Raw genomic sequence first — 24,095 nt, 5'->3', positions numbered from 1 at the left:
ACATTTATTTATTTTTCCTTTACTATATATATATATATATATATATATATATATATATATATATATATATATATATATATATATATATATAGCTCTGGAAAAAAATTAAGAGACCACTGCAAAATTATCAGTTTCTCTGAATTTACTATTTATAGGTATGTGTTTGAGTATAATTAACATTTTTGTTTTATTCTATAAAGTACTGACAACATTTCTCCCAAATTTCAAATAAAAATAATGTCATATAGAGCATTTATTTGCAGAAAATGACAACTGGTCAAAATAACAAAAAAGATGCAGTGTTTCCAGACCTCGAATAATGCAAAGAAAACAAGTTCATATTCATTTTTAAACAACACAATACTAATGTTTTAGCTGTCATGGTAACCCAATCTCCAGACCTGAACCTCATTGAAAACCTCTGGAATGTGATCAAAAGGAGGATGGATGGCCACAAGCCATCAAACAAAGTCGAGCTGCTTGCATTTTTGTGCCAGGAGTGGCATAAAGTCACCCAACAGCAATGTGAAAGAGCATGCCAAGATGCATGAAAGCTGTGACTGAAAATCAGGGTTATTCCACCAAATTTTGATTTCTGAATCATTGTATGATTTGTGTCTTAGCTGCATATATATATATATATATATATATATATATATATATATATATATATATATATATATATAGTATATATAATTATTATTATTATTATTATTGTTATTATTATTATTATTATTATTATTATTATTATTATTTATTGCAGTAAGTACTTTCTACCTGCAGAGGTCAGGCCATCCTACACTTTATAAGCCTGATTATGTATTACATGTCTGCAAGTTTGTAAATTTTATTTAACCTGTGTGACTCATATATAATTCAATCACCATCTTGCACACAGTCCAGATTACTTTGTAGGGCAGTGTGTCTATTTGTATGACAGCATGGAGTCATTTGTTTGTACGGATGTCCATGTGTGGATGTGGGGTTGCTTGGGAGATGTTTTTTTTTTTTTTTTGTTTTTTTAATAATCTGAGAACATGACAGGAGAATGCACTTACCCCACCAAACAACAACAACAGGAAACATTAGCATTGTTTTTCTGTGTGTATGTGCACTAGTGATGTATACGCAAGTATACGCCGTATGCTTTTTTCCCCAGGGCTGTTTGTGTATAACGACTTCTAAGGATCAATACCCTCGGTATACCCACTTGTTTTGCTGCATCAGAAACCCATAATCTACCGTTGTGTTAGTTTCCCTGTAAATGTATTCAGTGCTGTTTTGTGAAACTGGCGATTTTTTGTTGTAATTGGTGCATTGTCGCTTGAAATTTAACATTCCCTGCCCTTGACAACCGTTGCCACCGCCGTCAGTGAGTGGAGAGAGAGAGAGAGAGACCCTCACGCTGAAGCAGTATCAGGTACAATTAATTAGCTAAATATATGTTGCCAAACGTCCCCTAAAATAAGGAATCGTCCCCCAATTGAGGGGTAAAACTGTGTTCCGTGTAAAATCCATACGCGATGCCGTGTGCCCCGTATTTTAGCGTCACACACCCAAACATATATGTTAATTGTTTCCCACCACTGGGATTTTAAACAACAGTAAACGCACCTATTCCTTTCTCTCTTCTTCCTGGTCGTTGTATTAAAGCATTTTTCATTTTAAGCTTAGTAGGGGACGTTCACACTGAACACGTTTTTGCGTCCATCTGTGCTGTTTTTCAATGTAAAGCAGTGTCTCTCGCAGGAACTTCTGTAAATATGGGTCATTCCTACAGTTCTTTGACATTTAAGTCCCCATTACAAGTGTATGTAGTATTTATATTGTTTAATTTCACCCAATTACAATTTTGATAGGCTTGTTAAAAAAGAATAAAGACTATTTATAATGTTACACACTTCTGTGGGCTTGAAAGCTAAATTTTAAATAATTTAAATCATTTTCTGTTGCACTGTGTCACTTCCTCGTGTCTCAAAAACTGTATGTCAAATATCTTTTACAAAAATAAATGCTAAATCATTGGATTTCTATTTTTCCCCCTATGTACATTTAAGAGTTTAGTGTTACATTCTTTCACTAACATGTATTGATTTGTGGTAAATGCTTAATTGTAACACTGGTAGTGGAGGTTTTTTTGTGTGCCCCTTGATTTATTGCGCAGCCTGTTATGTCATGATACCATGACCTTTCATTGAAGATATATGTTAGGAAATTACATCACACACACTGGAGTTGGACATCAGCCATTCTGCAAAATATTTTTGAGTTATTTGAAGTTTGTAACTTTTTTGTTTTATTCATGTTGTCCTTTATTTTGTGGTTTTAGTCATATTTTGTCAAGCATAACATTGGGAAAATATGTGGGAAATTACTGTAATTTTAAAACTTCAATATACAATACTTACGCTAACAGAAATAAAATCATAAATATTAGTTTACAAATATGTTTCCAAGATATCAATCATAGGCCATGTATTGGATCATTTATCCACTGAATGTCCACCCTGTTATTGTCCACCCTGTTGCTGCCCATTTAGCTGGATGGACATCTGAATTGTTTTTAGTCATTTAGGTTGACCAGTATGACTAATACAATCTTTAACATATCCCTGTAATGATAAGATATAAAGATACTTGTAAAATAATGTTTTATTTTTCAGAAGTTTCAAAGCCAGAATGTCACGAATTGTAGGAATGACCTATATACGATATTTACTGTTGTTACATGGAGAGGGTCCACACATGGGAGCTGCCATGTTAGAATCACATGACCTGCTGAATACTACTTGCTTAATCTCAGTAACTGTCCTGTTATTTGACACTTTCACTCATTGATTTATGTTATCATGGCTGACTGTGAATAATACATTTCTACATTGGCATCTGAAACTGAAAACTATTGATTTTATATGATGCTGCATCCAAACCGCTAGGTGTCAGTGTAAGTCCAAGATGACACAAAGACAAAAGTTACTGAGTGCACCTTTAAATAGGGTTCATGCAAAATATTGCATGCAAGCAGTTCGTGTGTACATACCTTACTATAGTTTAGGGACAGAATTGTCCCCAAAAGTTAGCTAAATCTAACAAAAAGTCCCTTTTGGGGCATTTCAAGACATCCTCAACTGGAAAATTGATTGTAAAATGCCACAACGTTTCTGTGATGGTTAGGTTAGGGGATAGAATATATAGTTTGAGCAGTATAAAAACCATTACATCTATGGAGAGTCCTTGTAAACCATATATACAAGTTTGTGTGTGTGTTTGTGTGTTGTCTGGCAAGATGCCATGGGTACAGATGGCCTGAGTTCACTGTTTAACCGCTGATTTCCCCATTTCCCAAGTCTGAGGGACAGCTTAGGAGAGGAGATTCATCAAGAATATATATTCTGACATTTGGGTGGGTGTACACAAACACAACATAGTCATAGTCTACTCGCATTCCTTCACAGAAACACACAAATATTTTCACTCTCTGTGTGGTTAGGGTCTGCCATACACGTTTTATGGAATTGTTCCATACAAATAGCAAACAAACACTATCAAAAGCATCCATAATTTCGAAATAAAAACCAATATTTACATTTCATTCAAATATACCTGTTAATATTGTGCAGCATGCACTGGCACACTTTCACACACATACACACCTGACACTCTTTGCTCACATTACTCTGATGGGCTGGGCCAACTACCACAGCAACCAGGCCCCTCCCCTGGGTGTGTGATGAGTTGGGTGTAAGAGGAGTGTTGGGAATGTTGTTTTTAGAGAGGCGCACAAGGCAGGAGAGTGTGTCTGTGAGAGTGTGTGTGTGTCACTCAATCCAACCACACCGTTCAAAACTCTTTTCCTGCAGAATCCTATTTACACACCAGCACTGACTCCAGGATGGGTGAAGATTCCTCTCATGCTGAGCGAAGCACAGCCACCCTACCCAGGGAGGAGAGCAGCCCAACACCACCAGCTCCAGCCATAGATGCTCAGGATCTCCTCATCCCGAGCTTCAGTACCAGCTCGACACCCTCTTCTCCCGTCCACACGCTCACCCGCCTGGGCTCTAAATCCCCCACCAGCCCCACGGCTTCTGGGGGCCAGATCAGCGCCATCACGGTGGTGGCTCTGCTTGACAAGTTGGTGGTGATGATCGAGTCGGTGCAAGAGAACCAGCAGAGGATGGAGAAGAAACAGGCTGAGCTAGAGGGTGCAGTCAGGGTGGTGCAGGGCGATGTTACCCGGCTCACCAAGAGCCACATGTCCACAGCCAACAGTGTGGCCAAGCTGCTGGAGCGCTCACGCAAGACAGGCAACAATGTGAAGGAGGTGAGGGAACGTCTGGATAGACAGAGCAGCCAAGTGAAACGTCTGGAGGCCAACCACGCCCATCTGCTGAAGAGGAACCACTTTAAAGTGCTCATCTTTCAGGTAAGTGGACAAAGCAAAGCAGAAGAGATGGAAAAATTAGGTCTATCTACACTTGAGGAAGCTTAAATAAAATTACAAATATTTGTCCTTCATCTAGCTAAAAATACATTATTCTGACTTTCGTAAGAAAGCAACAGTTTAGTTAAGGTTAGAAGTCCTTGCTAAGTTTTAATATTATTTACAAGAATTTTACATTTTGAAATTGAACCTCACATGCATTTTATAGATCCTTTAGAGAAATTAATGCCTCAAATTTGAGATTTGAATGAGCAAAATCTTAAAATCATTTTACATTTTGAAATTCCACCTCTTAAAAGAATTAATTATCAAATTTGGGATTTTTGCACATTTGTGATGTGCAAAATCTCAGCAGAAAGAGTCAAATTTGGGTGGTTTTGGGGGGGTCTAAGTGTTGTGTGACAGGACATGTGTGCAGTATGTGGCAGTGTATCTTGAATGAAACTAAACAAGTGCATGGGAATTCTCCCTGTGGCTTCAGCTGGAGTGGAATGTTTAAAGTCTGTACAGAGGAATGCCTGCATGTAAAAGTGCAATTTTGAGTTTGTAATGATATGCAAGGTAAAGGAACATGTCTCTGCAAATTTCTCACATTTTTCAATCTTTCTTATGATAATGTCCACAAATCATTTCGATTACAATTGGCTATTCTCACAAATAAATTTAAAACAAACTGAGATTGTAAAGTCAGGTGTTCTGGCTAAACCTGCTTTAGTTTATTTGCTCTGATCTACGATCCTAAAGGGAGGTGTTTTGTATGTTTAGTAAATGCCATTTTATGCCATCTCAGGAAGCACAATTAAACTTTATGCTGGTTGGTTAATCTAAAGGGTGTGTCATATTGATTTAAGCAGCTGAGGCACATGCTTTTTAGAATAGTATTCTTATCTGATTGCCCTGGAGAGAGCCACATGCAGCTCAACATGCTGGGACAATGATCTTTAACTTGTAGTAGCAGGTAGAGGCATTTCTTATTAAAAAAATTATTTGAGAGGTTTCCTGAGGCTAATGTTATTCAACACCATGTGCCAAATGTCAAAGAGAGCATTTAAAACTGAATAGATATGAAAACACCAGACTTTTCATCAGGCATAATTCCTTTAAAACTCTTATTATCCTGATCCACATCACGTCAAAACCTGATTACTCGTAATAAATGACTACGTTCAGGCATGAAACTCTGCATGGCGCAAGGTGATAGGTTCTTTGAACTTTTTATCTGTTAGCCATTCAGCTCACTCACATGTGATATGTTAAGACAGTCGGCTCACATGATGTAAGCTAGGTTCTTTGACATGTAATCGGATAGCCAATGAACTTGCCTACTCTCTCTTTGCCTAACATTTACATTTTCTCAGTTTGCAAGTAGCCGGTTTTATTGCAGTGCGCTGTGAGAGATTTCTCTGAAACCTTCCTCCTGCCCAGCCCCACAGGTCTAGATCTGCAACATGGAGATTGTATTAATGTCTAATTGTGCATCAGCATGTCATACATGCTAAACTCATGTCTGTGAATGTTCTAGCAGCAGCAAGTCTCTACTTGCTTTGCAGCAGCAGAAGTGTAGCAGATCTAGTCCGCCAAAACCAATGTCCTATCAATAAGTCACACCCACATTAACATGCTAAATCTTTCCGAAAGTTGTCATGACTGAAGTGAATTTAAGGCAGTAACTAGCAGAAAATTGCTCAAATGCATTCATTTCCCTTAAGAAGACATCTGTATCAAGGCAATTGCTAGGAGTTAATGGTTATTGAGCCACTATGGGTCTCCAATACAGTGTTGTTGTTGTTGTTTTTGGTGGTGGTGGTGGTGGGGTTGTTCAAAATACTTAATTCTTTATCAGTGTTTTCTAAAACAGGCTGAGGTTAGCAGATTGCTGGACTAATCTTCAGCGCATTAAATAAAAATAATTACATTGCTAAAGGCTCAAAGGGAAATCAGGCCCCGGTTTTTAAGGATTTTTTCGGGAAATTGCTTAACGACTTTTATAGGAGTACTCCATCAGTGTAGAGAGAGTCTATTACTGGAGCGATGACTCTTGACTAATCCAGCTGTCAGAGTGGAGGGCCGTGGGGTAGAACAAAGAGGGTAAATGGGTGAGGCTCATTCTGACTCTTAAACATTCCATTTTAAATCACTGGCAGCAGGTGAGTTTCTAAAGTGATATGTTGCCTGTTTTCAGTCTATTAAAGACTGAAGAAGGTTGCAGTAGATTCTAATGTCTGCAATTTAGGAACATGTTGTAAGTTGAAAAGGAGTTTTGCTAGACAAAAACACATACATTTACTCAGCTGTTTAAATGGGGACAAACCATAGAATTAAAAGCTAAGCTTAAAGCTAATTATAATTACTGTAAACTAACACTAACCAACCCGGTCTCATTATAAGTTGTAATAATAGTATAAGGTGGTGAAATCATAAGTAGTAGTTAAAGCTGGCTCGTACAAAAAACATATGATTTTTTCCTCCAAAGGAGAAAAATAAACAAACCAACAAACAATGTTATTACGATTTTTTATACGTTTAACACAAACCCAAACATAAACCTAACCATAAAGTCTAACTCCTTACCTAAACCTATCCATAATTTTAAAAGGAGAATAACTTCAGTGTACCATGGTATACAGAAAACATCAGGGTTTGGAACGAGACGAGGGAAGCGTATTACAAGTTACTGGCATACATTATTCATTTGTATTGCATAAATCAATATAGAATCAGTAAAAAAAAATTTCACTGGTTTTACTTTCACAAAATAAAGTGTTGGATAGGAGGCTCGCTAAAATGTGATGCCTATGTTGAATTGATTTGAAATTTAGTTTGTTGGTTGGATCTCAATTGGAATAAAACTTATAACTTAACATATAACTTTTTGTATAAGTTATACAATATTTCACGATTTTGCCAACTCATAAAAATATTACAGGCTGTCAAGAGACTGTGTTGCCCTAAAAAAAAACTTTTAGCATTTAAAAAAACAAAAAAACAAAAAAAAAACAAAGGTGCTGTCAGTTGATTAAAAATGTTTATCGCAATTAATTGCAGAATTTTTCGTAGTTAATCGTGATTAATCACAGATTTTAAAAGTGCTGAAATTTGAGTCTAAATATACTTCTTTTTCTGTCAAAATGGACTTATTTCCTTCTTAGGAAACAAATGTAACAAAACAATATGTAACAATATTATGTTTTATGAACATTTTCCAAACAAAGTATTCCACAGTATAAAGATAGGAATGCACTAAAATAGCACCAATTCAAGTAACATTAAATGTTTCCCAAAGTCTAAGTGGGAGTTTGACTAATTGAAAGAACTAGTCTTCCCATAGGTTGCATATTCATTGCAATAGGCATTAAATCTCATAAACTCTCATCCTCCACAATATTAATCAGCCTGCAGACTGCTTTGTTACAGCAATCATGATGCTGCGTTCATGATTCGCATCAGAGCATCAACGTCAGCATCAAGCACAGCTTTGAACTCCACATGAAAAGCACTTGCAGACAAAAATGTCTCATTCTGCATTATGGTGATAGTTAAGACTTAATGTGCTTCTGTGGCAATTCAAATGCGTCATATTTAGGCTGAAAAATACTTGATTTCTGTCACAAGTTTCATCTAGGCTTGTTTTGTACAACAAATAGTGTTGAGATCTTTTCCCCATCACTTTATCACTGACACTGAATCATTGCTGTGTGTTGTTAAGAGTACATCAGTGTAATGGGCAGACACATCGCAAAGGTTCCTCCCTTCCAACCAGTGTTTATGCTGGTTTATGCTATTTTAACGGTAAATGTTGTACTCATGTTGTTAGTGTTAGTGTACTGAGGGACAAGTGCATATCCGTCTATTCACAGACATACACACCTATTTAGTAAGTCCCAGAGAGGTATGCGTGTGTGTCTTAAATTACTAATAAATACTTGAGTGTTTTCTGCCTCTGAACTAGTTTGTTCAGTTGTTGTAGATGTAGAATATTTTGGTGGAACACTTTGACGTGGTAAAGCACCTTAAAGACAGAGAGTATGTACTTTCCCTTATTCTGATGGGACATTGAAAGTCACTTGTCTGGCATTATAGCTGCAGGTGATGTTTCACATTTGTTGCACATTTCGTAACTTAAAGAGCAATACAATGATCTGTAATTAATTGATGTACTCTTTTCAGCCAAGACACTTTTCTTTCCTCTGTTTTGTCTTTCCATCTCTTCATTTTTCTGTTTTCTTTCTTTGTTCATGGAAAGTGATGTCCCTGAACATATATTATATGCCAAGAAAACAATGGTGCATTGTACTGTAGAGTGGCCGCCCCTTTGACACTCTACTGACATTTTAAGTAAATAAGGAATACAAACATGAGGGAGAACTGTCACAGAACTGTTTGGTCTCAAATGTTTGCTTTGGAAGAATAAGATCACCATTTCTTTTTAGTTGTGCACTTTCTTTTTTGCATTTTTTTCTTTTTTGTTTTATTTTTGTTTTTGGCTGAGGCATCTAATGCTGCTCACCCAACCTGTGCAGTAATTATAAACTTTCTGTGCACTGTGCAAGAGCATTTTGAGATGAAAGGTGTGGTTTGAAAATACAAGGGCTTGTATAGAAAGAAAGAAACGTGGTAAGCACACTGAGTTTGGCACTGAAAATGTGTGTGTGTGGGAGAGAGACAGCCTGGTCAACTGCCTCATTTCCCTTAACAAGCACTAATGATCTTTGGTAATTACTGCCCATTTAGGCCCCTGTTTGTTTACATTTAATGCATCATTGCTCTTTCTGTGTCCACAAAAATACCTCAGTGTAGAATCTTGAAAAATGTGGCTCAACGTGCTGGGGCTCTTCGCTGCACTAACTTAGGCCTTTGTGTGTTTGTGGTTGCCAGCACTTGTAAAAGGGCCATTAAATGCATTCATGTTTTTGGAGGCAACAGTTCAGACAACTGCTCATGGAATATGCTATTCCAAAACAATTATGAGCTGCTTTTACCTTTCTCAGATAAAAATATTGGTTCTGTATGCATGTTTTCCATGTCGTCTAGCAGAGTTTCTAAAAGCTTTGTGTGCTCATAAACAGTAACATACACCTTAAATTTCTTCACCAAAGCCAAGTTTGGCAAACATGAGGCCTTTATGAATAGTCGTAAAACTAATTTTATTACTTCTACGTTTTTTTGAAGGATGGATCGTTTTGGCTGAGATGTCTTTGCAATGGGTGTTCACAAAACATTTGACAACTGTCATTTCTTACACCTTTGTAGTTGCTTTGATTCCCCTCATTTGTTCACCCTCTGAAATCCTGTTGAACATTTTTCAGGGTTTATTTTGGCCCAGTGGTGCAGTGGAATGCCTTCACTAAGATGATGTAATGCTGCTCAGATCCAAACAATGAGCGCGTTTACATTAAAGTTTTTACACCGATTATGCGTAATAAGCCAACAATGTGTGAGTTCATGTAAATGCATTAAATGGATTTGCTTTTTCGGTGTAAGGTCACAAATGGTTTAAGAAAAAACTGATCTAAATTTTTACCCATTAACTCAATTTCACGTTGCATGTAAACATCTTTACCAGCATTCTTACCGGCATATCCAGTGAACATAAGTGTTGAGCTCATGCCTCTTCACGAAATGAAGTCAAAAGCAGAGAATAATTTTATTATATAAAATCTAATATAAAAACTTGCTTTGCTTTTCTTGCTTTGTCAGATTTTTTAAATAAGCTGATTTTTGGGATTTATCAGTGTATTGGTGTGCATGTTAACAGGCTCAATGTGATGTATGATTGACCAGTCCATCAGCTGTTTAGTTTTGCATTTCATTAGTTTCATAGTTTTTTAATCATAAAGATCTTCAATAGAATGTAATATATATATATATATATATATATATATATATATATATATATATATATATATATATATATAATCAAAAATGGGTGTGCAAATGAGCATTGTGAGAAAAAGGTCTTTGGGGGTGAGCTGAGAAGGGAAATGATCCAAAAGCCAGTGTGTTTACTGGCCCTCCCATTATGTGAAGGAGATTTTTATAATGAAGAGCAGATTCTGATGATCAGAAAACATTCAGGCTATTAATTTTGCACAATAATCCACTGGGTTACACAACAAAACACATTCTTTAATCAAACAAAAGCATGAGTTCCTTAAAGATTCCTATCCATTCAATGCAGTGCATGCATTTATCTTATTTTGTTTTAACAACAATGAACATTCATGTGAATTTGATTGTGGATTGTGTTGGTTTTATCTCTTTGTTGATGCCCGGATGACATGAGTGTTCTAAGGCTGAACGTGTCAACTGTAACATTTTCTTAATCCTCGTGTCTTGTTAAAGGGATAGTTCACCCAAAAATTAAATTCTCTCATCATTTACTCATCTCATGCCATCTCAGATGTGTATGACTTTCTTCTGCAGAACACAAACAAAGATTTTTAGAAGAATATTTCAGCTCTGTAGGACAATACAATGCAAGTGAATGGTGGCCAGATCTTGGTAGATCCAAAAATACCGTGGTTTAATCCATGTCTTCTGAAGCAATGCAATCACTTTGAGTGAGAAACAGATCAATATTTAAATCCCGTTTTTACTATAAATCTCCACTTTCACTTTCAAAATGTGAAAATAAAAGTGAAAGTGGAGATTTATAGTAAAAAAAGAACTAACTGTATAATATTTATTAGTTTCTCAACCACACCTATCATATCACTTCTAAAGACATATATTTAACCACTGCAGACCTATGGATAACTTTTATGCTGCCTTTATGTGATTTTTGGAGCTTGAAATGTCTGGTCACCATTCTGGTCACCATTCACAGAGCTGAGAAATTCTGAGAACTGTTCCTTTAAGTTCAGGATATAGTGCTGTTGGCATATCACCAATTACGTTCATGTTAATTTTTAAACATTGTACTAAGTGAGACTTCTTAGATTTCCCTGAGCACCACCCTTAACCAACAAAGATTTACCTCAAGAGAAATCTGAGAGAAAGAGAGAGTTGGGTGGGTGGGTGGATGGAGGATGAGTGATTACAGGGTAAAAGGGAGTGCACCAAGTACAAAGAAAGAAAGAAAGAAAGAAAACTATTTGAAAACAAAGCATTACATAACTTTAAGGCCAGGGAAGAATGGACTGTAGTGAGGGAGGAAACAGCAGAAAACATGACAGATAGAGTGAAGTGAGAAGGGAACAGTGGAAAACAAACTGATATATGAAAAAGGGGGAGAGTGCTCTCCTATGCTTGGGCATGTTACAGCCCTCTGTGCTTGATTTCTGGCTTGACAACTCAACTCCTCCCTATATATCTAAACTAACACACTAGCTGCTAGCAGCATTCATAGATACTACATTTAAATTCTTCACAATTCACAAGGATATATACACTACTGGTCAAAAGTTTTGAAACACAAATTTTTTTATTATGATTTTTTTTTTTTTTACATTTTAGAATAATAGTAAAGTAATCAAAACTATGGAATAACATAAATGGAACAATGGGAATTATGTTGTGACTAAACAAAATTCAAATTAAATCAAAACTGTGTTATATTTTAGCATCTTCAAAGTAGTCACCCTTTGCCTAGAATTTGCAGACATGTACTCTTGACATTTTCTTTATGGTGTTTCACCTTTTCGCTTTTGTGAAAAACCAGTTTTAATGGAGATGATAATACAATTTCATCAAAATGTACCCATTTAATCCTGCTTATTAAAAAAACAAAAAACACTTTTGCCACCTACCCTCAATTCATTTGGCATACCCCCTTTATCTGTTTCCAGTTCTTTCTCAATAAGAGTGTGTCTGGGGATCATGGTTAGGGCTAGATTGGGTTTAGGGCCAGATTAGGATTAAGCCCTAGGTATACTTCCATTTTGACGCAAAAGCTCAGCATCTGCCTGTCAAAGTATTCTCCATATAACTGTGCGCAGACACAGGTGGTTGGTGCATGCGCGCTATGACTGCTATGAGACACCGGACTTTCTCTTCAGGAGTTTAGACCCATAAAGATACACTATATTGCCAAAAGTATTCGCTCACCCATCCAAATAATTGAATTCAGGTGTTCCAATCACTTCCATGGCCACAGGTGTATAAAATGAAGCACCTAGGCATGCAGACTGCTTCTACAAACATTTGTGAAAGAATGGGCCACTCTCAGGAGCTCAGTGAATTCCAGCATGGAACTGTGGTAGGATGCCACCTGTGCAACAAGTCCAGTCGTGAAATTTCCTCGCTACTAAATATTCCACAGTCAACTGTCAGTGGTATTGTAACAAAGTGGAAGCGATTGGGAATGACAGCAACTCAGCCACGAAGTGGTAGGGCACGTAAAATGACAGAGCGGGGTCAGCGGATGCTGAGGCGCATAGTGCGCAGAGGTCGCCAACTTTCTGCAGAGTCAATCGCTACAGACCTCCAAAGTTTATGTGGCCTTCAGATTAGTTCAAGAACAGTGCGTAGAGAGCTTCAGGAATGGGTTTCCATGGCCGAGCAGCTGCATCCAAGCCATACATCACCAAGTGCAATGCAAAGCGTCGGATGCAGTGGTGTAAAGCGCGCCGCCACTGGACTCTAGAGCAGTGGAGACGCGTTCTCTGGAGTGACGACTCATGCTTCTCCATCTGGTAATCTGATGGACGAGTCTGGGTTTGGCGGTTGCCAGGAGTACGGTACTTGTCTGACTGCATTGTGCCAACTGTGAAGTTTGGTGGAGGGGGGATTATGGTGTGGGGTTGTTTTTCAGGAGCTGGGCTTGGCCCCTTAGTTCCAGTGAAAGGAACTCTAAATGCTTCAGCATACCAAGAGATTTTGGACAATTCCATGCTCCCAAATTTGTGGGAACAGTTTGGGGATGGCCCCTTCCTGTTCCAACATGACTGCGCACCAGTGCACAAAGCAAGGTCCATAAAGACATGGATGAGCGAGTTTGGTGTGGAAGAACTTGACTGGCCTGCACAGAGTCCTGACCTCAACCCGATAGAGCACCTTTGGGATGAATTAGAGCGAGGACTGCGAGCCAGGCCTTCTCGTCCAACATCAGTGTCTGACCCCATAAATGCGCTTCTGGAAGAATGGTCAAAAATTCCCATAAACACACTCCTAAACCTTGTGGAAAGCCTTCCCAGAAGAGTTGAAGCTGTTATAGCTGCAAAGGGTGGGCCGACGTCATATTAAACCCTATGGATTAAGAATGGGATGTCACTTAAGTTCATATGCGTCTAAAGGCAGGTGAGTGAATACTTTTGGCAATATAGTGTATCTTTATATTCCTTCAGACTCGAGTTATACAAATGTAGGTATCTCCAGACCTCCTCACACACACACTTTTGGATTGCACATCAACTGTTGTTGTTTTTACCTTCATTTCCTGATGTTAGCGGCGATTACATCTTCTAGCGCTTCTTCGTGACAGCAGCGTCTCAAAGTGTGACTTTTGCCACCTTGTGGACCCACTAATGAGTGCAAATAACTCCAGGTGCATGCACATTCTGCACGTTCAAAGAGGAGCGGTTAGAAAAAACCGGGCTGTGCGTATTCAGTGCTCATGCACTCTGCTGATGATGAAATTTGTGTCACGCATCGTGTACATGGACGGTCAGCATTCGTATCTGACCAAAGTATACTTTGGGCTTTAGTGTTAGGGTCAAGGTCAGGATTAGCTTGATGTAAGTATTAAATTAGAATTAATGTTATACTGAATTCAGGGTTAGAATATTCTTAGAGCTAGATTAGGATTAGTGTTAGGGTTAGAATTAGACTGAAGTAAGCATTATAACAAAGTGTGTGATTTTTTTGTTGTTGTTGTAAAAATACTTTCTTCTATGCCAGTTTAATATACAACTATAAGTAAACCATTCATAGGTTAATCTTCTCAAAAACTGTTTGTTTTGAAAGGCCGGTCCAGCCTGACACGACAAATCAATGGCATGAGTTGGGGGTGGGACTGTCTATTTGTTCGATGAACAGCAGCTAGGGGTGTATTCAGAAGACTGTTAAAAAAATATATATGTATTTTTGCAATTTCATTGAGTGGTGCGGAAATTACACACTTCAGATTTAAGATTAGTGTTAGAATGGAATTAGGATTATATTGGGGATAGAGTTAGATTGGTGTTAGGGTTAGAGTGGGATTGGTCTGGCGTTAGGTACAGATTAGGTTTAGTGTTAGAGTTAGACTGGGGATAGGGATAGATTGGGGTTAGATTTGGGTTAGACGGTTAGAGGGATTGTTGAGGTTAACTAGGTTTTGTCTTGCAGACATTAATTGCAAACTCCAAGCCACATCCATTCTCTTTTTCTCTAACTTCTATTTTCAATTATACGAACATACTTACTAGTAAATAACTATTTACAATTGTCATTTTCATGGACAAACTCTTCAAAAGATAAAAAGATGCATATGATGTTACTGTGTTGAAGTTTAAAGGAACCACTATTTGAGAGGAGTCTGGGTTAAATGAGACTGTGAAGATGAAATTGTGCGCACACACAGACACACATCCTGTAGGTGTTTTCAGACACACTCAAATAAATATGGTCTAATTAGAAAAATGATACTTGAGGGAGCATGACTAATTATATGATTAATTCAAATGTCCAGACAGGCAGAGACAATGAAGCATCTTGAATCTGACTTTGGGAGAGGGAGAAGGAGAGAGAGTGAGAGATGCAATCAGACCCCACTTTAAGACAGCAATCTTACTCATACAGTTCTATGTACTCACTTCTCCACAGCTCAGACAATTATAAGTCAGAATTGGAGATTAAATGTGAACCAGTTCAACAGCGCAGTAAACCTCTTCTATGCTATGATCACAAACAGTTGAATATCAACAGATTGCCTTGTAAGTTTTACTTTCCCATAGTGTTCACCACAATGCTGCAGATCGGAGGCTTTGATAGCACATTGCTTTGCCCGGCATATCACTGAACTGTGTGTTCAAGCCAGTTGGCATTTGGTACTTATTCTGTCCACCTGGAGTGAGGCCAAAGATTCTCTGAACTTCTTTCACACATCATAAACAGGTAATGGATGAGCGAACACATTTTTGTCTTGTGTGTGCATGTGTTGGGATTTCATGGCATTTACACAAAAATCCTGCCAAGTCTGATGGGGCATCACATGTAGGCTGTAAATCACATGTTTTCTGTCTTCATACCAGTCACACACACGTGTTGAGTAAATCAGCGTAACTAATGTGAATAGAGTTAATTCAGAAGAAAGAGCTTCGAATTTGATATGTAGTCATACATGCATTGCCAAACACCCACAATCAGATAATCAAAGCATGTGCAGATAATGAAGACTTTTTGCAATATTGAATTTGCATGGGAATTGAGAAGATACCACACTAAGGGAGAGACAGGGAGAAAGGAAGCTAGACCTGAGTAGACTGCTGATAGTTTGTCCATAAGGCACAACTGTGTTGTGAATATTGGATATTTATATGCTTGTTAACACATAAATGTCCACATTTGTGAGCTGTTTTTCATCTGGAGAACATGTAACAGGAGAATAATAAATGGAATTTAATTCTGAGTTGTTAGTTAATTAAATTAAGGCTCTTCAACTTTTGTTAAAAAATAAGTCAGCCTTGCAAAACAATGAATTAGACCCACGTTTCATGGGTAGATACTGAATAAATCTTCATTTAGTAGTAGTATCATTTGAAAAACATTCCACACTAACTAACTTTGACAAACATTTTTCTATTAGCAAAAATAACTATATGTTATGTTAATTATATTTGGTGTCCTCCTGGCTCCTGCCTGATTAATAAGAAATCTTCGTTTCATTTACCTACACATATAATCTGTTTATTAGTCTCTTTCTATTACATTTCAGTCATTTTATATTGCATTATATCTTGGTTCGATTACTCCCAAAAACCTTTTCCCTTCAGTATGAACAAACACAATAGTGCTAACATCCACCAGTGACACATCCTTCCTTTGTGTCTTTTCTTTATAATGATCTCCTCCTCATTGTTCTTATATTTGTCTTTCCTTTGTTTCTTTCCTGTGCTTTACCCTGCCCTTGCATTGTCTGTTCAGGTCCTACAAAGCTAAATGACACACACACACGCACACACTAGTCACTCTCATCTATTTCAATGTTTCCACTCCAAAAAGTCCGGAGGCCTCCAGTGGGGTGCATTAATTATCCAGGCTCCCATTACACACTGAACCAGGGGTATCAGCATGTGACATTATGTTTTCAAAAGTCCTCTCTGTCTCTCTTTAGGTCCTCCTCCTCTTTCTCTTCCTCTGAGGCTCACAAGCCATTGTGTATTTAGATAAAGGTTGAAATCTGATTAGCATATGTCTTGATTTATTACCATGTTGCTAGGCACATGGCTGGGAAACAAGTGTTAAGGGTGATACAGAACGTTAAAATAAAAAAGACTTTTAAAGACTGAAGTAACAACAGCTTCACCAAAGAATTCCAATGAGTGAAATAAACTAAACACAGAGACTGCCTGCTTTTGGGTTTCAGGTCATATTAAAATTCTAAATGTATACGTGGTGAACAGTTTCACTAGATATTATGGTTGGTTGAATTATGTCACTACTACTGTATGAAATCTCCTTGCCTAGTGGAGATGTTACATGTATGCACTTTTCACCTGACAAGAACCTCGAAGTACAAACTAATTAGATCTGAACTGAATCGTCAGTATATTTTGGAAATTAATTTACAGTAAATATTTCATCTAAAACACTAAATGTCTTCTGTTGTAAAATACATTCCTGAATTGTATTGTTGACTGAAAAGATAATATCAATGTATAGCCTAAGTTTCATGCTATAATTCACGATGAAATAGAATCCAACGGTGTAATCTGCCATATTTTACCAGGCTGTCAGAAATTAAAAGCTGCTATTTATATACAAGAACTAAAAGAACTCAATCAACTCCCAGCTCTAGTTTCCATCTCACCGTTGAACCTGAGGGGTGTTACTCTGTACGTGTGCCTGTGAAGAAACTGGTTAGCCCAGAGTGAGCACTGGCTTTGACTGGATCTGTGCCCTCAGGGCGTAACTGGTTATTCAAAACCGTAACAGTAACAAAGTGCCCAAAGATGAGCACAAGTATCATCCCAATGGATTTTTGTTGTTGTTTTACATCTATCACATTGCAAATCAAAGAAACATGCATTATTTGGAAAAGTTCTTCATCTATTAGTCAGAATGACACAAGTATTATTTATTAAATGTAATACTTTCACTGGAATTTGCAAATGATTAACATCTTGTTCATGGCACTGAGTTTTGTGCACAAGGGCAGGGCATGGGGATCAGGTTGCCTTTATATTATTAAATTATTCTGTTTTACAATGTATTTACAAAGGGCTATATACAAAGCCTCTGTAAAAAGTTTACGTTAAGTGCCTTGTTCAAAGGTGTAATGATGATTTTTCTAACTCTATTGGTTATGGATTTCACTGACATTGATTTGCTATAACCTACCATCAGAAGATCTCTTCTGCATTGCACTTGTTTCATAAGAAACATTGCCAAACAATAATAAATCTGTCATTTAGATTCTTTTACAGAAATAGGGTTTAGACTGAATTACTGGGAGTGTGCTGAGTGCCCTTAGGAGGGAGCAGGTGAGCGAGCAAAACCACCCATCCTCGAGGGCCAAATATACATTTTACTCCTTAAGTGTGTAATTCGTAACTCCTGTAGCCTTAGCAGCAAAGCTATATTTCATGGATTTGCATGTGTGAGGGGAGAGTTGAGGACAAGTGGGTGATAAGAGAATATTTAGCTCTGTGTGTGTGTGTGTGTGTGTGTGTGAGTGAGTGAGTGAGTGAGTGAGTGAGTGAGTGAGTGAGTGAGTGAGTGAGTGAGTGAGTGAGTGAGTGTGTGTGTGTGTGTGTGTGTGTGTGTGTGAGTGAGTGAGTGAGTGAGTGAGTGAGTGAGTGAGTGAGTGTGTGTGAGTGAGTGAGTGAGTGTGTGTGAGTGAGTGAGTGAGTGAGTGAGTGTGTGTGTGTGTGTGTGTGTGTGAGTGAGTGAGTGAGTGAGTGAGTGAGTGAGTGAGTGAGTGAGTGTGTGTGTGTGTGTGTGTGTGAGTGAGTGAGTGAGTGTGTGAGGGAGTGAGAGAGAGAGAGAGATGGAAAGTGCATATTTGGTACTTTATTTGTTTATTGCTGTTTATGACTGCATGAGTCTTATTGATGCATAAGATGGTTATACAGTATTATTACTATATTATCAATTAGTAAACAAACAATGATAGGCAAAGATTAAATGAAAAAAATTATTAAGATTCACAATACAACCCCAAAAAAAAATTTATATAATAAATAAAATGATATATTAAAATAATAATAATTTGGGAAAATAGTCAGATTCAGAGTTGCTTAAAACAACATAGTTTTCTTATAACTTGTGAATGCCTTTTTTTGCATATAACTTTTAACTATTTCAAGGGATTTTGGTGGGAAGAAAAAACTCAACCTCTTGTTATCAGAGCTTTTTTCGTTGGAATAACTCCAAGACAATGCCTCCACATGTCTTGTGTATAGCTAGTTATGCCACAAACAGGTTTTTCAGCAGACTAAGCAATAAATTAAAAAGCAGCCTATAAAAAAAAATAATAATAATAATAAAAAATAAAAAAAACCAGGACAGAACACACAGACCATGTTATGGCCTTGCACACATAGTATATACAGTTTTAAAAGGTATTATTTCATAAACATCTTTTGGTAACCTGCAATTGAAACTTGATCTTACCCTTAAAATGTGTCTTGTTGGTGTAACCTAATGTAGTCAGGTTGAGTCAGTGATATCAAATAAAAATTTTATCCTGAATCAAACAAGTAGAATTTTAGTAATAGTAGTAGAAGTAGAATTTTAACAAACATTTTAGTAGTAGAATTTTAACAAACTATCTGCATATTGCATTAAAGGCAGGTCTTTACATGTTCAACCTTCCAGTCTTTCCTAAACAGACATTTTCTTTTTCTCCAATTTTAGGAGGACATTGAAATCCCCTCCACTCTGCTCACTAAAGATGGAATTGCCACCTCTCAGGATGAGATGGTTCCATCTGCACCAACTCTTCTTACTGAACTAAACCGCTCCCAAGACGAAGGCCTGCAGACCATCAGCCTCTCCTCTGATGAGGAGGAGGAAAAGGGAGCATCAAGCCCCCTGGCAGAGGCTGGCACAGATTCCCTGGCAGATCTGCATGAGGAGAGCCTCCCAGACTTTGGAAGTGAACGTCTTGAGCGTTCTCGTGCTGACAAGTTCAAGCGCTCCAGTCTGAAGAAGGTGGATAGTCTGAAAAAGGCCTTCTCTCGAAGCAGCATCGAGAAGAAGATCAATAAGATTGTGCCTCCAGAACAACGTGAGAAGATCAAGAAAAGCTTCACCCCGAACCACCCAAAGAGCCCCACTTCTAAGAGCTCGTCCTTCAAAGTCTCTCCAATGACCTTCAATGTCAAGAAGGTACGAGATGGAGATGCTGACTCCTCTCAGCAGCCTGAGAGCTCACCCAGAAATCTCAGCCCAGTCGAGGTGCCCTCCATAGGGGGACCTGATGGTGAGCTGCCCCGTGGTGATTTACACTCCCCGGGAGGGAAAGCAAATGGAGACGACCATAACACTCCCTCCACCCCAGGCAACGCAGATGATGAGGTGTCTGTTACAGAGGGGGGTGGAGATCTTGAGAATGGTCCCTCTTCAACACTGGCTGAGAAGGAAGTCAAGAGAGAAGATAATGATGCTGATGATAATGAGGAAAATGGGGAGGAGGAGGAGTTGGAGAAGCAGGTGAAGGAGAAAGAACCAAGACCTGCGGAAGATACTTCTGCAGCACCCACATCAACTGCAGCTACTGTTGAGCAAACTTCTTAGATTTATTAGTTGTATTCTAATCTCTATCCCTTTGACTTTAGTCTACTTCTGATACTTTGGGAATCATAGTTACTGTTTACCCTTGTGCCACTGGTATCTTGTCCCCAAGCTTGTTTAATGTTAAATAGCATGTATGCTGAAATAACATTGAATTAACCCAAAATATAATGTAACAATAACCCATTGTATTAAATTCAGACACTAAGAATGCTCTTTTTGGAGGAAATTCCGTTTAAATAGATTCTATACAAAGATCCAGAGAATAGTACAGTAGTCTAGACCACTGTCATCACAATGATACAGCAAAATAACAACATTTTCCTGTGGAAGCCAGCGAATACCTTGAAATTGTCTGAACCACAATGCCTGAACTCTTACTTTCTCTTTCACAAACTTTTTTTTCCCTTTGTGTGTAGAAGAGACAATGCGTGTGCCAATCTGTCCTGGAGTCCAGACTCTCTTCTGTCAATGTACATAAGTTGTAGTATTCAATCTCTTACAAAAAAGTACCATGGTATTATTCCCATTTATTTGACATTACTATGATGGTAATACCATGGTATTGTTTGAAGTACCATCTAAATACCATGGTGTATGAATATGGTAATTATATGAAACATGGATATACATATATCGCACCATGGAATTACCAACTGAAATCATCTACCTGGTCAACAATAGGGCTTTCCACACTGCGGTTAACCCTGGGTTTTAACCCCGCTTTTAACCCCTGTGTAAAGCAACGTTTCACACTTGTCATTTTGAAAGGAGGTTAGCATTGCTGTTAACCCGGGTTTATGAAACCCTGCTCCAGCGCAGCGTTAACCCCGCATTGTAGTGGCAAATGTATAGACCATTTCAAGGGCTATTTGTCAGTGTAAGGAAGTGAAGTCATTGCTCCTTCAAAATTTTCGGTTTATTGTCAAACTCATTCAAAACAACAGCAGGAAGTGCTTTATTCATAGTGACTTTAACACAATTAACATTAATAGCATTAATACGATTGTAATAGAATGTCATTATTAAAATTTGGACCATGTTGTTCAGTGGCTGGATGCTCCCTTGATGCCTGGAACAAACGGAAATTAGTGTTTAGATTTCCAAAAAAAGCTACCACAATTGGACGCATGAACTGCTGCAGTGAAACAAGAGGTCTGTATGGATACGTGCAGTACTGACTATACTAAGTATTAATTAATAGTACTAACTACTAACTGTAGCACACATCTTATCTTGGGTATGGGAATTACATTTTTGCCAACTAATAGTAAGTTTGATATGTAGTGATAGCTGGCAAATTAAGTCAGTATATTTCTTTTCGACCTCTAAAAGTGACTATATATCGCTCCCATTATAATGAATGAAGCTGCGCAAGTCATTACTTTTACAGACATGTTGCAGATGCTTTTATCCAAAGCAACTTACAAATGAGGAACCTAATAAGCAATTTGGCATACAAAAGTCAATAATATCTGCAGTATAGCACTGCCAAGTTCTCAGAGTAGCTGGAGTAATATAGAAGCTACCATAGAAGAAAGAGACAAACAAGGAACCTTTTTTTATATATAATTAAAAAGAAACCCTTGTCTGCAAGTCACGTGCTCGCAGCGTGAACAGCTTAATTGATTACAACAGGAGTGATCCAATATCCCCAACCTTGCCGCTGAGGAAATAATTGTGAGCATCTAAACTATGATACCCTTTCATCACTTCTCTCGCTTAGACTCTCAGTATTAATAACACATCTGGATAAGTCACTTCAGGTAAACGTTTGGTGTTCTTCAAGAAAATGTGTTGACCTTATTCAGCCCCGCCCCTTTTCCGTGCTCCGCTCTACAGAATTTTGTCATCTAATTTCCTGTTTGTATTAGAGTGTACTGAGAAGAGTCGATCAAAATAGATTACATGTGGGAGCACAGAAAGTATTTTTCCCCAAGTGTTGATGGTGTGAGTCTACAGCACCCCTTGATGTGAAAATGCTAGTACGGTGTTTTTTCTGTCACCTCCACACCCACTGAGGTAAACTGGACCTGGCAGATTACATTCAGACAGCTATAACACACTACACCTTTTAATGATACAAGCGTTTTATTGTTATACATGTAATTCTGCTTAATGTTTAGGTTTCAACTTGTTAATAATTTGTGTAAAAATGTGTAGTTGACATGAAATTTCAAACAATGTCAGCTAGTATTATTACACATGCAAGTGCAACATTAAAGAAAATTACAATTGTACTTTTTAAAATTAATTTGTCACCCTTTTATTGTTTCAGCTAGACTCTAAAAGCTAGTCATTTTATTTTGACAGTTCTGGGTTATAAAAATATAGCATTCTTATTATTTTGTTATTGTTTACGTCCTTGAAATGGTCTATACAATGTAAAACGAGGTGGTGATAGAATGTTATGGAAAGTTGTTAAGCAACACACAACTAATCATATAATGCCTCAGTACTTATCTAATTTAAGTCACGCGCTGCCTACGTTCAACGTCTAAGGGAAACCAGTAAAATGACAAACAGTGATGTCAAGTGCGATAACGGGTCAGGAAGAAACATGTATTCCTTTTGTGTGTTCGTGGAATGTTTCAGAAGATGAAAGACAAACAGAGCTGATTTGCTTGACAACATTTCCACAGAAGAGTATCTCCATTAATAGGTTGCGTGTCCATCACAAGATGTATTCATCCAATCATTATTATTGACACCACAAATATGGAAATAAGAACATTAACCTGGGGTTTACAGATTTACAGTGTGAAACATGATACAAGATAACCCAGGATTTAGTTTACCCAGGGTTAAGGATGTTGAATGTGAAAAGCCCTAATGAGATCAGGTTGGATATCACCACTGCATCATGGTAACAGCTTTTGTAAGGGATATAACTGACAACTACAAAAGAGGTCAAATGTTGACTAAGTTACATTTTTAGAACTTTTATTAAAATATTTAGCAGCACTCTGTCTCAAGGCTTGGATGAGTAGTAGTTTAGGAGATGTTGGTGGGAAGCATGTTACAAAATTTCTGGGGAAAAGCCAGCACAATTAACTGCCATCTTCATGGCAACCTTGTCAGCTGCCAACAACTTTCCAATTACTTCTGTAGTCCATGGCAAGGGCACACACACAGCCTGACAAATACAAGTGTACATTGAAGCAGAAGTATTTGTGTATAGTCAAGCATTCCATACAGCAGATGTAAATGTTTAAGCTTCTCCTCAGCTTCTCCTTTTTGCCCTGCAGACCTGTGCTCATAAGATTTGTTGCTGAATATATTTCAAAACTAAAGCCAAACACTCTGCTTATTGTTTTGCCATCTGAGAAACCATCAAGCACTTGCCTGAGCTTTGTACCATTTCCAGTCTGGACGGTCACATCCATCTCACACTGAACTACTCAGTACACGAAATCACTTTCTCACTCACACACACATACCAGGAGAGAAAGGTGCATTCCTGGATCTGATGGATGGCTTCTCCACAGTTCATTTTCCACTGACTGGAAGGAGAAAGAAGAGGTGGGTACGGATTGATGGCTATGGTTTCCACAGGGTTGGCGGAGGTATGGAGTACCCGCATGTTCTACAGGTGTGCTGGCTGCAGGCCTCCTCACACCCTACCTCTGACCACACTGCTCCATGTTGGTGTCACATCCTGCCATTGTATGGTTTAGGACACCTGTCTGGCCATTTTTAGCAACAGACACTTTCAAAACAACAAAGACAAAACAATTTAGTTTGGGCTTAGTGGATTTTGTCCAAAACAACACTG

General features: G+C 38.0%; 1 protein-coding gene across 1 annotated transcript; it reads left to right on the top strand.

Annotated features, from left to right (window-relative positions):
- Positions 1-3,693: 3,693 nt before the first annotated feature.
- On the top strand, positions 3,694-23,284 carry LOC127446865 (caveolae-associated protein 2-like). Its single transcript, XM_051708158.1, has 2 exons — positions 3,694-4,426; positions 19,442-23,284. The coding sequence occupies exons 1-2, from the start codon at positions 3,893-3,895 to the stop codon at positions 20,321-20,323; spliced, it is 1,416 nt and encodes a 471-aa protein (XP_051564118.1). The 5' UTR covers positions 3,694-3,892; the 3' UTR covers positions 20,324-23,284.
- Positions 23,285-24,095: the final 811 nt, after the last annotated feature.

The sequence above is a fragment of the Myxocyprinus asiaticus genome, chromosome 10, assembly GCF_019703515.2.
Source record: "Myxocyprinus asiaticus isolate MX2 ecotype Aquarium Trade chromosome 10, UBuf_Myxa_2, whole genome shotgun sequence".
In the NCBI taxonomy this organism is placed as follows: Eukaryota; Metazoa; Chordata; class Actinopteri; order Cypriniformes; family Catostomidae; genus Myxocyprinus; species Myxocyprinus asiaticus.
This window is presented reverse-complemented; position numbering and strand designations above follow the sequence as displayed.